Genomic DNA, 17,261 nt, shown 5'->3' on the forward strand with positions numbered 1-17,261 from the left:
GACTTGAATGTCCGCTTAGCTGTCTCTGTGTCATTCTGAGTGTTCTTAGTTAAGTTCATATCTTATCTAGTCTAACTTATGGTTTTCCTGTGTGCTAGTGATTATGGCACCTCCTCGTAGAACTTCTCAAGTCTCTCAAGGCGATGTACCAGATATTGCCAGAGCAATAGAAACCTTGGTGGTGGCGATGACCCAACAAAGTACAGCTATGATGCAGTAACATGAGGCATCAATGCAGCGACAAGCAGCGTTGCTTAAGCAGCAGCAGTTGGTGATGTAGCAAATGGAGGCTGCTAGGGTGGCTGTTGAGGACGCCCACATGCAGCATATGGAATCTCTCCGCCAGCTAAAGGAGAACATGATAGATGCACCTGTCTTTGGTCTTGAGCCACGACCACAAGTCAGGGAGTGAAGTCTGGAAGACTTTATGAAACAACACCCTGTGAAGTTCAATGGCAAGATTAGTCCTGATGTCGCATACCAATGGCTGAAGGATTTGGAGCGTATCTTTGATACGAAGATGTGCTCTACAGAGAATAGATTGGCGTTCGTAGTATACATGCTCATCGGCGAAGCTGAGCATTGGTGGATCAATATGAAATCCATCATAGAGGAACGCGAGGAACCCGTTACTAGGGAAGCCTTCAGGGGAAAGTTTCTCTCTGAATACTTTCCCGACAGTGTGAGGTACGCCAAGGAGGTGGAGTTCCTCTAATTGACACAAGGGAGCAAGACAGTGACAAAATATGTTGAGAAGTTCAAGCATCTCAGTCGCTTCCTCACCTTGCCACTTTATGAAGAGTGGAGATGCCAGAAATTTAAGAACGGTCTCAGGGGAGACATCTGCTTGATTGTAGCCCCTATATCCATCAAGGACTTTGCTACACTAGTAGAGAAGGCTAGAGTAATGGAGAAAATGAAGAATGAAGTAGAAGGTCAGTGCTCTCAACAACAGAGGATTGGAGGATCGTCTGGGTCCAAACCGAGACATGAGGAGAGGAGGAAGCCTTATGACAGACCTCAGCATCAGCCCTAGGGGTTTAGGAACTTCCCTTCATAGCTGGGTAGGGTCGCGTGTTTTCAGTGTGGGGGCCATCATCTAAGGAGTGTCTACCCACGTATGGAGGGTTATCGCTGATGTAATAATTGTGGCAGGGAGGGCCACTTTGACAAGGACTGCCCCTCCCTTGCTAGGGCAGTAGCACGACCTCCAGTTCAGACTCCTACGCAGAACCATCAGAGGAACAGAGGCGACAGGCCTCAGGCGATAGGTAGAGTTTACGCTATGACAGGAGCAAAGGTTGCAGGCTCAAGTAACCTTGTTATGGGTCATTGTGTGATATCTGGGAAGGATTGTTGTGTATTGTATGATTCTGGAGCGACACACTCCTTTGTGTCAAATGCTTGTGTGAAACGTTTGGGTGTGTCGGTGTGTGAGCTACAGTGTGAGCTTGTGGTATCTACTATGGCATCGTATTTGGTCAGGATGTCGTCCTTGTGTGCAAGGTGTTCAGTGGAGGTGGAAGGGCGCGGATACAAGGTGAATCTGATATGCCTACCTCTACAAGAATTTGAGGTGATCCTAGGGATGGATTGGCTATCTGCCAATTACATCCTTATAGATTGTTGAGAGAAGAGGTTTGTTTTTCCCAACTTAGAGGAGCCTGAGTTGGTATCTTCTCAAGGAGTTATGAAGGAATTGCAAGATGGCGCACAATGCTACATAATTTTTACGCATCTAAAGGTAGAGAAGGGAGGAGAGACGTTAGTGATACCGGTTGTGCACGACCTTGAGGATGTATTACCAGAGGAAGTGTCAGGGTTGCCGCCTAGTAGAGAGGTGGAATTCACTATTGATCTGGTGCCAGGAACCGGTCCAGTGTCGATGGCTCCGTATTGTATGGCTTCGACAGAGTTGATGGAACTCAAGAAGTAAATAAAGGAGTTATTGGGGAAACAGTTCATACGACCCAGAACTTTGCCTTGGAGAGCACCAATGTTGTTGGTGAAGAAGAAGGATAGGAGTTCACGCTAGTGTGTGGATTATAGACAACTGAACAAGATGACGATCAAGAACAAGTATCCCTTCCCAAGGATAGATGATTTGATGGACTAATTGCATGGAGCATCGGTATTCTCGAAGATTGATTTGCGATCAGGATACCATCAGATTTTAGTGAAGGCTAATGATGTGCAAAAGACGATCTTCAGGTCTCGATATAGACACTAAGAGTACGTGGTTATGCCTTTTGGTGTGACTAATGCTCCGATAGTATTTATGGACTACATGAATAGGATTTTCAGGCAATTCTTGAATAAGTTTGTCGTAGTCTTCATCGAAGACATACTCATCTATTTCAAGACTCAGGAGGAGCATGCCGAGCACCTAAGACTAGTGCTTGGTGTTTTGAGGGAGAAGCAACTATATGCTAAGTTATCTAAGTGTGAATTCTGGATGGATGAGGTACAATTCTTGGACCATGTGATATCTGCACAAGGCATTGTAGTGGATCCGACAAAGGTTGATGCAGTGGTAGAGTGGGAAAGTCCCAAGTCAGCAACGGAGATAAGGAGCTTCGTGGGATTAGCTGGCTACTATAGGAGATTCATAGAAGGATTTTCCAAAATAGTGGCGCCCTTGACACAGCTTACCCGGAAGGACCAACCTTTCACTTGGACGGATAAGTGTGAGGAAAGCTTTCAAGATCTAAAGCGGAGGTTGACGAGTCCTCCTATATTGATTATCCCTGATGTGGGGAAACCTTTTGAGGTTTATTGTGACGCCTCACATCTAGGGTTGGGTTGTGTGTTGATGCAAGAGAAGAAGGCGGTGGCTTATGCTTCAAGGCAACTTAAGGTGCATGAGAAAAACTACCCAACTCATGACCTGGAATTGGCAGCCATTGTGTTTGCCTTGAAGATCTGGAGGCATTATCTCTATGGTGCCTAGTTTCGTGTGTTCAACGACCATAAAATTCTTAAGTACCTGTTTGATTAGAAGGAGCTGAACATGAGGCAGAGGAGGTGGATAGAATTCCTGAAGGATTATGACTTTGAACTTTTGTATCATCCGAGGAAGGAAAGTGTGGTAGTAGATGCTCTGAGTAGGAAGACAGTACATATTGCACACCTCATGATCAAGGAGGTGGAGTTATTAGAGAAATTCAGGGATATGAAGTTGTTGGAGGAGTTGGGATCCGAGTTCATTAGATGTAGTACTCTAACTATATCTAGTGACTTCTTAGACTCAGTTAGGGAGAAGCAGTTGTTAGATGCCGACATGAACAGGGTGAGAGAACAACTTGGATCAGAAGAAGCAAAAGATTTTGTCTTGGGACATGACGTTATACTAAGATTCTAGGGTAGAGTGTGTATATCAGATGATGCTAAGGTGAAAAGGTTAATCTTTGACGAAGGGCATAAGAGTCATCTTAGCTTGCATCCTAGCATGACTAAGATGTACCAAGATCTCAAGGAGACCTTCTGGTGGTAGGCTATAAAGAAGGATGTAGCTCAGTTTGTATCAGCCTGTTTGACATGTCAGAAGGCAAAGGTGGAGCATCAGAGACCTGGTGGAATTCTACAGCCTTTGGAGATACCAGTGTGGAAATGGGATAACATCGCTATGGACTTTGTGACCCATTTGCCCCGAACCATTAGAGGCCATGATACGATTTGGGTTATAGTGGATCGATTGACCAATAGTGCTCATTTCATGGCAATGAACCTGAGAATGTCTATGGCCAAGTTGGCTCAGTTGTACATTAAAAAAATTGTGAGACTGCATGGAGTACCTTCGAGTATTGTCTCCGATAGAGATCCACGGTTCACTTCCCAGTTTTGGCAGACTTTGCAGAGTGCTTTGGGCAGTAAACTAACTATGAGTTCAGCTTACCATCCCCAAACTGATGGCTAGTCAAAGAGGACGATACAGTTACTTGAGCACTTGTTGAGAACATGTGTACTGGATCATCTAGGTGCTTGGGATGAAGTTTTACCGTTGATAGAGTTCACCTATAACAACAACTTTCATGCAAGCATTGACATGGCGCCATATGAAGCCCTTTATGGCAGAAAGTGTAGGACTCCTTTATGTTGGTATCAGGACGGAGAAGCAGTGCTTGTCAGACCAGAGTTGTTAGAACAAACCACCGAGAAGGTGAAAATGGTGAGGGATAGAATCCAGACTTCTCAGAGTAGGCAGAAGGCTTATGCCGACCGTAGGAGAAGACCTTTAGAATTCGCGGTCGATGATCATGTGTTCTTGGGGGTGACCTAAACCACTAGTGTGGGAAGAGCTCTCCGCTCAAGGAAGCTTTCTCCTAAGTTCCTTGGCCCTTATCAGATCTCGAGGAAGATTGGATCAGTGGCTTACGAGATTGCCTTGCTTCCGCATTTGGCAAATCTCCACCCGATGTTCCACGTGTCATAGTTAAGGAAGTATGTGTTTGATCTATCTCATGTGCTGGAGGTCGAGAATGTTCAGATTAGGGAAGATCTCACTATGGAGGTACCACCAGTGGCTTTAGAGGATAGCCGAGTTGAGGAGCGTCGAGGAAAACCAGTCAATTTAGTCAAGGTCATCTAGGACCGGAGGACAAGTGACTTTACGTAGGAGTCAGAGGAGGATATGAGGAAGTCCCATCTGCATTTGTTTCCCTGGTAAATCTCTATTTTAGAGGTCGAAAGTTTTCTTGTTAGGGAGAATGTAAAGCCCACTAATTTCTTTATTATTATTCTGCCCTAAATTCAAGGGGCGGCCACAAATCAGTTGGGCCTAGAGTTGGCCCATAGGGTGTCCAAAGCCCCTAAGGCAGTTTAACCCCTCTCATTTCTGCCGCACTTTGCAAAAACAGTGTTTTTACCCTCTCTTTTCCTCCCAACAGAAGCTCTGCTAGGGTTTGAACATTTTCCCACTTCGAATTCGCTCAACTCCATTGTTTCTGCTCACGTAAGTTGAATTTCCCTCCGTATCTTCTTTGTTTTCAGCTCTATAGTCGTGTTTCTAACTAGGGTTCACATTGGTAACCTGTTTTGAACATGTGCTGCTATTTTTTTCAGCTTTTGAGTCCGCTTCTAGAATTATTATGCCCACTGTTTAGCATCAAAGTACTTTACTAGCTTAGTTCTAGGTAAAGGAAGTTAGGGTTCACTCGTTTCTTACGTCTTCCTGGTTGCCTAGCTGTTATTGTATGATTTTATGGTTTGTATGCTATTGTGAGTTGATGAAAATGCCTTTTGAACCTTTGGGATTGGGTTTGTGTGACTATTGCACGAGGGTACAATGGTGGGCACTATTTTTCTCGCCCAAGCGAGTGTGCCTCGCTTAGGCGAGACTAATAAAGGCTCGCCCAGGTCTCTTGCGCAAGTTGTCGCTTAGGCGACCATTCTTGTTTTGAACGAGGGGATGTCTCGTTCAGGCAAGGAGGTCTCGCCTAAACGAGAAAGTGCAGAAGACCATTGTTCCTGATTGTCAAGAGCTCGCCTGAGCGAAAGTCCCTCTCGCCTGAGCGAGACCTTTCTGCCTGAGCGAGGAGTTGGGTGAGAAATGTGCTTGTTCTGTGGTTTCTTTGTTTTTGCATGTTGGCCATATGTTTCGACTGATTATACATTTTAAAGCATGAATCTAGTGATTATGGTTGGGCAAGATGAATCATTGTTTGTAATTGATGAGTTTAACATGATTTGGGTATGATGCATGTGTGGAATGATTCATGGATTAAAAATGATAAGTTTGGTATGGTTTTTATATGGAATATGAATGAAGGTTCGTTATAAAGGTTGGCATGAGATTTGTATGGATGACCAGTACATATTGGATGGTGAAACATGATTTGTATTTGGTTAGGGCATAATTCCACGATAGTTTCGTGGTGGTGCGTCATTGGTTAGGGCGTAATTCCATGAGTCTCGAGGTGAGACCTCATGGTGGTGCCTCATTTGGTCGAGACGTAATTCCATGACCCCTGTTAGTGGGAGTTCATGGTGGTGCCCCATCTATATAATTTAGTAAGGATTCAAGGTAATGTTACATCCTGACACTTTAAAGAGTTAGTTAGTGTGAGACCCGTGAAATGAATGAATTAAATAATATATTAATTAATAAATACGAGTAGAAAGAGCCTTTATGGCATTAATTATTGTTTGGTGTGACGTGGAAAAGTACTAGCTCAAGTGGTTGAGAGTACTTTGTTTGTGTTAGAGAACTTGGGTTCGAGTCTTATGTATGTCAATTATGTGTTGTATGATTTATTATTATTTTCTTTTGGTAATGTAATTGTGAATGGTGAGAGATAGTATAACCATAAGATTATAAGGGTTATCACCAAATGTGATTTGGCATAGTGGTTATGCTATGTTCTTATGAGTGGAAGGTCACGGGTTGAAACCTTGATGGACATAGAGTAAGATTTATTTTTGCTAACTATTACTTGTGGTTTGAAGGTGAAGAGGCAAAGAAAACTTAGCAGAAGGATAACCATTAGGTGCTAAAAAATCATCCAACTAAGGACTTGAATAGCCATTAAGCCCACACTAAAGCCAATCTCTGGTAATTGGCTTTTGAGAGGAGCACGAATTCTGAGTGAGTAAGAAGAGAATTGAAGGCTGAATTGGGAGGGTATTGGAACAAAAGAGTGGGCAACAAAGGAACATTCTTTTTTTCCCCAAATTGAATCAAGAAGTTCAGGTTAGGGGTGTTGAACTTGTGTATATTTGAATACTGTATGTTTGTTGCGTTTTGCCCCAATTGGTTTCTGTTTGATTGAGAAATTCGTGTGGTTTGTGCTGAGATTGTGAATTGGAGTATTTGAGGTTGGGGTGCATAATTATGTATGGGTAATATGTTGTGGGATGAGGGTTTTGATATTTTAGGATATTGATGATTACATATTCGAATTTGGTTGTCCAGATGTGTAGAAAGCATGGTTCTGAGTGTTACTTGCCATTACAACTGCGTTGGTATTGATTGAAATGTTTTGTGGTATATTTTTAGGTTGGTTTGGCATTATTTTGGGTAAACCGTGTGTGTCACAGAGAGGGAACTCTGCAAGTCTCGCCCAAGCGAGTCTATCTCGTCTAAGCGAGAGTTGCAGAATCTCGTTTCTAGTATGGTTCGCACTGCTCGCTCAGGCGACCTGGTGCAGAGTTGAGCGATGCCTAGTCTCGCTTAAGCAAGAATGACTCGCCTAGGCAAGGTCGCGAGGAAACTTAGGTGCTTTGAGTGTGACATCTCGCCCAGGCGAGAGGTATTGGGATTTTGAGCGACTTAGTCTCTCGCTCAGGCGAGAGACACTCGCCTAAGCGAGGTCGCGATGAGAAATGATGTTTGTTTAATTGAATCCTCGTTTAGGTAAGGTGTAGGTGATAATTTGAGCGATGTTATTGCTCGCCCAGGCGAGGGGATCTCGCCTAAGCGAGATAACGTGATGTTGTTACTGATTTAAGCTCGCTCAAGCAAGGTGAGCTAGCCTAAGCGAGGCTGAGGGCTTAGCTTGGGCGAGTGTCCCTGGCTTAAGCGAGTTCATGTGAATTTTTCATGTCTGTGTGAACTTGTGTGTGTGATATGACTACTTTTCCTAAGTATAGGAAGTATATGCATGTGTTGTGGTGTTTGGGCTTGAAGGACTAAGTCCAATAGGGGTCTGGGATGTGCTTGGTGGTTGGACACATAATGGACATGGAACTGGTTGAGTTTCCGTCGGCTACTAATGGGCGAGGAGTCCTTAGTATGGTGATTACATGTGCCGGGAGCACGATGGGCAAGGAACTGTTATGTTCCCGTCGGCTATTATTGGACGAGGAGTCTATAGTATGGTGATTGCGTGCGTGCTAGGGTCCAAGTATGAGACTTGGATGTTTTACTACAGACGAGGAGTCTGTAGGGCAGGACTATGAGCGGGATAGGCTCATAGTTGGACCACAAATGAGTAGTTTCGTGGGAGCACAGTGAAGTCTCAAGACCTAGTTCATGTTTATGTCTCATGATGGACTATGAGGTTATGGTTGGGTAATTTAAAAATCACGAAATGTTAAGTTATGTTATTTTTGAGATGGGTGACATATTTAATTCATGTATATGTTTTTATATTGTGCATAGCTCACCCTATCTGTGTGTGTGTGGCGATGATCGGATAATTTGTTATTCGGGAGCAAATGATTTGACAGGTGAGCCAGGAGATACTTAGAGACGGAACGCATGGGCTACTTGGGCTTTTGAAAGCAAACTTTATTTTTGTTGATTTTGATGTAAAATTTATTTATGCTGAACTTTAGTAAATTTTGTATAAAACGATTGTGTACATTCAAACTATGTTATGGATACTATTTTTGGTTTTAATGTTCCCATGTTTTTGGGAAACGATATCCTATTAAATGAGGTATTTTATTTATTTTAATTGTTATTTTATAAGTTATTTATTAAAAAACCAGTAATATTCTGTAGGGATGTTACAATTGGTATCAGAGCAAAAGTTTTGAAAATATTTTTAAATATTTTGGGGCTAGTAGGGAGAGAGCTTATCGATGTGGTTGTTTGTTGCATGTTTGTGTGTTGAATGTTGAAAAGATGTGTGTGGTTTTGTTTGACTAAGCGACTGATTTTTAACAGTTGTAATGTGGCGTATCTAGGCTATGGCTGCTAACAGGAGGAGGAGGAGTAGTGGTGCTGATGATATCGCTGAGGCGATTCACCGGATGGTGGATGCGATGCAGCCACCCTTAGCAGCGCAGCCTAGGACGGCGATTGTACCAATCAGGGTGCCGACCGTGGAGGATTTCTTGCGCCACAAACCAGCTGAATTCACTGGCAAGGCCTCCCCTGATGAAGCGGATGCATGGCTCCGCAAATGTGAGAAGATCTTTAAAGTGATGAACTACGAAGATGAGTAGAAGCTGTTGTTCGCTTCTTACCTGCTGAATGAGGATGTTGAATATTGATGGGCAGGCATGCAACAACAGATGGAGACTAGGGAAGAGCTCGTGTCTTGGGCCAACTTCAGGACTCGTTTCCTGGAGAAGTACTTTCCAAATACAGCAAGACAGGACAGGGAGGCTGAATTCCTGGCATTGCAGCAAGGAGACATGATAGTGCATGAGTATGTTAACAAATTTGAGCACTTGGCGAGGTATTCCTCACAGAACATCACCGAGGAGTGGAAATGTTTAAAGTTTGAGCGAGGACTCAGAATTGAGCTGAAGAGGGTGGTAACCCCTTTGAGAGAGAGAAGGTTTCCTGTCTTGGTGGAACATGCCAAGAGTGCAGAGCACCTTGAGAAGGGACTTGGTCCAGTTGTGAGCCGACATCAGAAAAATGTCGCTGAGGCTAGGCAAATGAAAAAGCCTTATAGCAGACCATAGACATCCCAAGGTCCCTCTTGCTATTAGTGTGGTGAACTGGTCTAGAGAGGAGCACGAAATTTAGGCTGTGAGGTGAGGTTTTGGTTGTGTAAGGGGCTGAATTGAGAGAGAGTTTGTGGCAAATCATTGGCAAACCAAGGAATCCCACTTTTCTTCTCAATTTCCATCAAACATTCAGGTTAGGGGAGCTTTCTATTTTGTATACGAATTATGATTGTGGTTCTTGGTTTGTTTGTTCTCATATTGATTTTATATGGTATGAATTGCATATTATAAACTTGTGATTGGGAATGGTGGAAATTGATAATGTGCAATACGTTTTTGTCGTAATGGAATATGACTGAATTAGGGTTTTGGTATGGAATAGGGTAGAAAGGGATGCAATTTCGAGTTGGGTAATAGGAATGAATGGAATAGTATGTTTGATGTTTGCTAGCCATTGTTTCATGTTGGGCAATGATAGAATGTTATTTGGTATATTTTTGGGTTTGGTTTGACACTATTTTGGGTAAAATGTGTGTGTGACAGTGAGGGAACTCTACAAGTCTCGCCCAAGCGAGTCTATCTTGTCTAAGCGAGAGTTGCAGAAGCTCACGTCTGGTTTGGTTCGTGCTGCTCGCTCAAGTGACCCTAGATGGGGTTGAGCGACTTAGTCTCTCGCTCAGGCGAGAGACACTCGCCTAAGCGAGGTCACGAGGAAACCTAGATTGTTTTGAGCGCGATATCTCGCCCAGGCGAGAGGTTTTGAAGTTTTGAGTGACTGACACTCTCGCCTAGGCGAGAGTGGCTCGCCTAAGCGAGTTCTCGAAGCGTATTCATGTATGTTTTGTCGAATACTCGTTTAGGCGAGGTTTGTGTGTTGTTTTGGGCGAAGGTGTGACTCGCCCAAGCGAGAGAATCTCGCCTAAGCGAGATGATGTGTTGATGATACTGTTTTAAGCTCGCTCAGGCGAGGTGAACTAGCCTAAGCGAAGCTGAGGGCTTAGCTTGGGCGAGTGTCCCTGGCCTAAGCGAGTTTATGTGAATTTCTCATGTTTGTGTGACCTTGTGTGTGTGAAATGACTACTTTTCCTAAATATAGGAAGTATATGCATGTGTTATGGTGTTTGGGCTTGAAGGACTAAGTCCAATAGGGGTCTGGGATGTGCTTGGTAGTTGGACACATGATGGGCATGGAACTGGTTGAGTTCCCGTCGGCTACTAATGGGCGAGGAGTCCTTAGTATGGTGATTACATGTGTCGGGCGCACGATGGGCAAGGAACTGTTATGTTCCCGTCGGCTACTATTGGGCGAGGAGTCCATAGTATGGTGATTGCGTGCGTGTCAGGGTCCAAGTATGAGACTTGGATGTTTTACTACAGACGAAGAGTCTGTAGGGCAGGACTATGAGCGGGATAGGCTCATAGGGTTGGACCACGAATGAGTTCATGGATATGACTCATGAAAGACTATAAGGTCATAGTGGGGTTATTTGAAAAGCTTGAAATACTAGTTATGTTATTTTGGGATGGGGGACATGTTTAATTCATGTATCTGTTTTATATATATTGTGCATAGCTCACCCTTTCTTTGTGTGTGGGGATGATCGGATAACTTGTTATCCAGGAGCAGATGATTTGACAGGTGGGCCAAGAGATGCTTAGACTCGGAGCAAAGGCTAGCATGGGATTTTTGTATATATATATGTTTATTATTTTAGTTTTGAGATAATTATGTAACCATTTCGGGAGCCATTGACTTTTATTTCAGTTTTATGATTATGGACTCCTGGTTTATGACACGTACATTAAAGGTTTTGAATTTCCTGCGTTTTTGGGAAATGGTTTTATAATAAATGTGGTATTTATTTTATTTCAGAATTTATTTATTAAATATTAGTAATATTCCTTAGGGTTGTTATAGTTAGTCTCACATAGAGAGTACTAACTCTAGTGGTGAGAGTAGCAGGAGGCCTAGAACCCATTAAAGGCTAACCTTGTGTGTGGGGATAAGATATTGTAACAATTAGCTCGGTAGAGCAGGAAAGTCCACCACAAGTGCAAGCATCTGCTAAATCTGACTAATTATATGTATCCGGATGAGTCGTGTCTCGAGTCTTAGTGTATTGTGTGCAAATCATAACATGATTGAGTGAAATATGCATTTTGGATTATGGAGATGTATATAACTGTATGATAAACTGTTTTCTGCTCTAGCTTACCATTCTGTTTGTTTGTTGTGTGTTCTGTCTGGTGTGGTTTTCTCTCTTTGCGATGATCATCAATTTATTGATGTGAGCAAATGTGAGAACTACCTGTGATCAATAGAAAAATGATGATTCCGCTGCGTAGCCCCTCTGGGTTGGATTCCAACTTTCATTTAGGGCTAAGGCCCATGTATTGTCTTATCTTAATATTTATTTGATTTACTGTTAATCTCTTACTTCACTTTATATCTGGCATCGTGGTGTGCCTTAAATTTTTTTCTGGATTTCTTTGGATATTAGTTAGAAGTAATGTTATACTCCATGACTTTATTTCTCATTCTTTCATGTAGTGTTCTCCTTCACTATTTGTTCCCTGCAGTGACAATAATGGTGGTGTGGTGTACCGGTCAAAGGTGTTTGAATCATTTTCTAATCACAGTTAGTAATTATGGGAGTACAGAAAGTAATAGCCATTGAGGAATACTGAAGCCCGTGGGCCGTTAGTTTGGACCCATCCGTAGATGAGTCTACATCAATCCAAATCTGGGGTCTGCCTGAATGAATTTGTTAAGTACTTGTGTAGATTTTTCAAACACGCGGGTTTTATGTTTCAACGACTAGAGTGTTGGCATTTTGTTATTTCAAAACCTTTGCCGACTCTGATGTTCAGTTTATTGCGCATGAAAAGCGAGGGAGGGCGTAGAACGACATCACTTTCAATCCTTCACTTTCAATAATCTCTTTATTTTCAGAGAGAAAAGAAAGTTATTTCTAGGAGAATAAATGAGCCAAGGTTATTCATGTTTGTATTCATATTCGTATTGGTCTAAATGTTCATTAAATAACTTTTATAAAAAAATCAAAATCAAAATAAAATAGATGTGATGATATATATATATATATATATATATATATATATATATATATATATATATATATATATATATATATATATTATATAATAATCAAAATTGTGAGAGTGTGGAGGGTGAAAATGTCTGTAGAAAAGTAATGGGTATACTTATAGAAATAAGTTGTGAAGTTTAATTGAAGCTTAAGTAATAATATTTGTTTACATTACAAATGGTTCACGATAACTAAAAATATGGTCGGGGAGGAGTGGATCTTCACCCTAAAATTTATTGAAACTAAAATAATATATAAATATAATTCTTTAAATCATATAAAAAGTTATTTCTAATTCAAAAATTGAATCTTTATCATTATCTTTTAAAGTAGGTGAAAAATTCAAAATATGTAAACTAAAATATATTTTGTCTTCATCTTTACGGATTTTTCTCTTATCATTTCTAAAAAATAATATATTCTTTTATTGTTCATCCATATACATATTTTAAAAAAATAAAAATAATTTATAAAAATTTAATACAAACTTGAGAGATGTAATTATTTAAAAAAAAATTATGATAATCACGTCACAAAATGGTTATGAAAAAAAATAGATAGTACATTTAATAAAAAAAATATTTAATAAACTAATATTTTCCTATCAATATAGACAGAAGAGAATTGCATTTTCTATTAGAACATATGAAAAATTAGAATACAAAGGATGAGTTTTGTGTTTTGTCTAACTTCTTATTTTTTTCATAAACAAAAAATATTTTAAATTTTAATGATAGTAGGAAATAACTATAATATGTGATCAAAATATAAGGAGAGAAAACATAAAAAATATTTTAATAATTTTTTTTATTCTTTATTACTTAATTTTATATTTTATTTATTTATTAATATTAAATGTTATAATTTATAAAAGAAATAAAAATATACATAATATAATTTTCATAAATAAAATATATATTGCATTAATTTAAAAAAAATTAAATTTTATGGGAGTGCCATGGCCCCCTTACAAATCAACTAAGATTTGGTTAGGAATGATATTGGGTGAGTGGGGATAAAGTACAAGTATATGCACTCTCTCTTTTGTTTATAAATAATTATCGTGTTATTTAGTAGGGATGTCAAATAGATTTCTTGGATATTGTACGAACTTGTCTCCATTTTGATAGGGAATCCACGCATTGATTAAGTGTGGATATGGGTATGGGAAATATCCGACTTTTTAATTGGCCATGGGGATGGGGATATATTCGCCTCGTCCCTATTTCCATACCCATTATAATATTCATCTTCGTCATATCTTCGTCCTGATTAAATTATTAAAATAATAATAGTCTTCTAAGTAACTTTTATATATATATATATATATATATATAAAGTTGTAATTAGCCAATAAGGAGGTTGAATTGGCTTTCTAAAAACTATAGTTACTTTTAAATTCTTAAAACCCTTTTTTATTAAATCAGACCAACCACAAAATCAGAACGTAATTGCTACTGAAATGTACAGTTTCAATCGATTAAAATCAGGGATAACAGACTAATTTCATTAAACAGGTAACAAGGCAGTATAATTCAACAGATCAAAATATCAAAACAGTCGATTGAAATATTAAAAATTTTGCAGAATTACGAATTTGAAGATTAATATAGAAACAATTTAGGAAACTTATCAAGATTTTTTCCAATAAGTAGTATAAATAAGAACAAATATGAGGTTATGTCAAATCACTCAAGAACAATTAAAAGATTATAGAAATCAAATTTCTTGAAGCTTTATATCTCAAACCAAGAGAGAAGAGAGAAAAACAAACACAAGGACATAAATTTTTATATCGGTTCGCTCAAATATGAGCTACATCTAGTTTAGTTTATCAAGGCAACCCGAGCCTGACTTGCACTATATTAAAAGTTTTACACAATCCACTAGATTACACTTTCAAAATATGCAAAAATGCAAACCAAGGCTCTTGAATCCCACAAGAATCTCAACAAGCACAACAAGATCACACTTGTAGGCCTACAAAACTACCAGGTAACACCCAAAAACCTAAGCAAGATCAAACCTGAATGAAGGCTCTCCGTAGCCAACCAAACCTCTTTCTCCAAGTTCCAAAACCAAGCAAAAGGCTCCAAGAAGATCAATGGTCCTTCACGAATAGTTGCACTTTTGTATGATTCAGAGAGAGAGAGTTTTCCGAGAGTTTAGAATGATTTCGCGCTCAAAAATTGCAAGTCTCGCATCTCTAGAAAACCAGAACTTATAAACAATTTGTTAGCATATTCAACAGGTTGATTTTTTCATTCAATTTGTTAATTTCACTTAACTTAAGTGAAATCAGTTGATTGAAAAATAATTCACCTGATTGAATATGTAACCGATAGAACTATTGCAGTAAACCATTTAACCCTTAAAAACCCATTCAACAGGTTAAAAGACATTAACTAGACCCCAGACATTTATACAATGTCAAATTGTCTACACTAAGAGCACAAATCTTCAAGCTTTTTTATTTTCATGTGAAACGCAAATTCAACACACACTTCAAGCTTTATGATCTCCATGTCTTCACATCTTCATCAATTTACCATAACTTTATCACGTCCCAATGCAATTTCTTCATATATCTTCATTAAATCTTCAAGCATCAAATCATTTATGCTAACAAGCTTGTCATGAAATTCATTAACATCTCAAAGATATTTTCGTCTTATTACAACCATTATGCAATTATGTTCAAATGATGTATGTCCATTAAATATGTTTTATGTCTTACATTTGAATATTTCTACTCTTTTTTAATATTTTTATTTATTGTATTTTCTTTTCACATGAGAATGTTTAATACTATCAATTTAAGTGTTCAATAACATAAACCTTTCATTTACTAAGTAATATAAAAAATTTATCCTCTTTATTCTATTATTATTAATTTTTGTTTCATTTGAAAAACTCTTTTGTTTCGTTAAAACAATTTTTGTTATCTCTCAGCCATTTGCTAGGTTGATATTTGAAATGTTTTCTTACATTTTTAATGTATTTTTCATCTTATTATGCCCTTAATTATAAATTTGTTTTCTTTTACACGATTTCATTCATGCAATGCAAACCCCATATTTAGATTGATACAGGCTCATCCACAGATGGGTTCAACCTCACGGCCCACGAACTTCAGTATTTCTTAATAGCTATTGTTTTTTGTACTCCCACAATTACTAACTATATTCATACAATAAAAGAAAATGATTCTATCACTATTAAAAAATATAATTTTTTTTGTATATATTTTTTTACATTAAATATTTGATAATGTCCATTTTTTGTGATTTCTAATTTTTTTTTCTAAAAAGGAATATTTAATTAATATATAAAATAATAAAGAAACTAATATAAACATACCTTTTTTTCAATAAAATAAGATGAGACAAAAATTTATATTAATTAGATATAGAAATAAGAAAAATCTTTATTTTAAATATAGAAATGAGATAATTAAATTTGGCCTTTTTTTTCTCATCCCTAACAACTAACAACTAGGGATGACAACAAGGCTAGGCGAGGATGAGATTCGTTATCCCATACTCATTTCTAGAGAAAAAATTCATCTCATCCCCACACCCAAACCCAATAGGTATCAAATTTTTGTCTCATTCTCATCCTCATCAAATAACGGGTATATACTCGTACCTGTACTCACTTCATACTGATTAATAAATTTTTATAAAGTAATAAAAAAAAATCACAGTAAAGGAAACATAATATGATCAAATATTCAATATTAAAAGAGGGTTATTTTTCAATATCAAATATTTAGAAAGAAATTATAATTGTATACATTTCAAATTAAATCAAATTAGAATACCGAATAAAACTTCATAAGAAATAAAAGATTCATTAAATTTACAAACGTTAATGAAAACTAGTTGATAAAATTTAAAATATTTTCAAAAATAGATAAAAGGAAAACAAATATTCAAATTAAAAAATATTTTAAATGTTTGTTTACTTCAACTTTTTAAATTCTAATGAAATATCTTTTTTTATACACTAATAAAAGTTGTAATACATCACTTGATCAAATCACACAAAAAACAAATATTAAACTAATAATGATACAATTTTAACATAGATATTTTATCTTTTGAACATCAATATATATTAGATGGTGATAAAAAAATATTCATAGCAATTACATTAAATTATCATATTATAGTAAATAAATTTCTTTATACAATTATAGTGATAGAATTACACGTATGATAAATATAAATATACAAAAATCATTTACTAACAATAAATATTAATAAATCTAAGTAACTTACCCAAATGGTTTGAATTCCATAGCCAACTTACACATTAAAGCCTCTATAGTAATATCAAAGTCAACTACGATGAAAACTTAATATTTGACCACGGGCACTAAAAGCATATTCAAAAGCTACTGTTGTTACTGGAATAGTTAAAACATCTCTTGCAAGTACTTGAAGGGTTGGAAACTTTAACCCATTTGTTTTCCACCATGATAAGATATCAAATTCTGGTGTAATTGACAAATTGTCTTCTTCCAAGCAATAATCCAACTTTGTTTTCACAAATGTAGTTCTAGATTTTTTTCTTTTTTTGCCATAAACTCTAAAAATTCATTCACATCATCATCAACATCCTTTCTCAACTCCAAGGATGTAGATCTATAAGAAGAAGTTTCATTCTTTTTTTATTCTAAAGCCAAATCATACCACATTTGGCGAATCCTACTAAGTTTTGGATCACATTCAATATCTTAAAAGTTATAAAAAAATATTCTAGCAAGTCCATCTTGTACCATGATTCTAAAACTAAAGCAATTGTCAA

General features: G+C 37.9%; 2 protein-coding genes across 2 annotated transcripts; both read left to right on the forward strand.

Moving 5' to 3' along the window:
- Window positions 1-283: 283 nt before the first annotated feature.
- On the forward strand, window positions 284-1,936 carry LOC114195014 (uncharacterized). Its single transcript, XM_085665940.1, has 4 exons — window positions 284-400; window positions 494-687; window positions 1,156-1,576; window positions 1,745-1,936. The coding sequence occupies exons 1-4, from the start codon at window positions 284-286 to the stop codon at window positions 1,934-1,936; spliced, it is 924 nt and encodes a 307-aa protein (XP_085522066.1).
- Window positions 1,937-8,631: 6,695 nt separating this feature from the next.
- LOC146884301 (uncharacterized) lies at window positions 8,632-9,357 on the forward strand. The gene is made up of 2 exons (XM_085665941.1): window positions 8,632-8,848; window positions 8,945-9,357. The coding sequence occupies exons 1-2, from the start codon at window positions 8,632-8,634 to the stop codon at window positions 9,355-9,357; spliced, it is 630 nt and encodes a 209-aa protein (XP_085522067.1).
- The last annotated feature ends 7,904 nt before the right edge of the window (window positions 9,358-17,261 follow it).

This window comes from Vigna unguiculata, chromosome 8, assembly GCF_037176805.1.
Source record: "Vigna unguiculata cultivar grain cowpea cultivar isolate G323 ecotype 2 chromosome 8, ASM3717680v1, whole genome shotgun sequence".
NCBI lineage: Eukaryota > Viridiplantae > Streptophyta > Magnoliopsida > Fabales > Fabaceae > Vigna > Vigna unguiculata.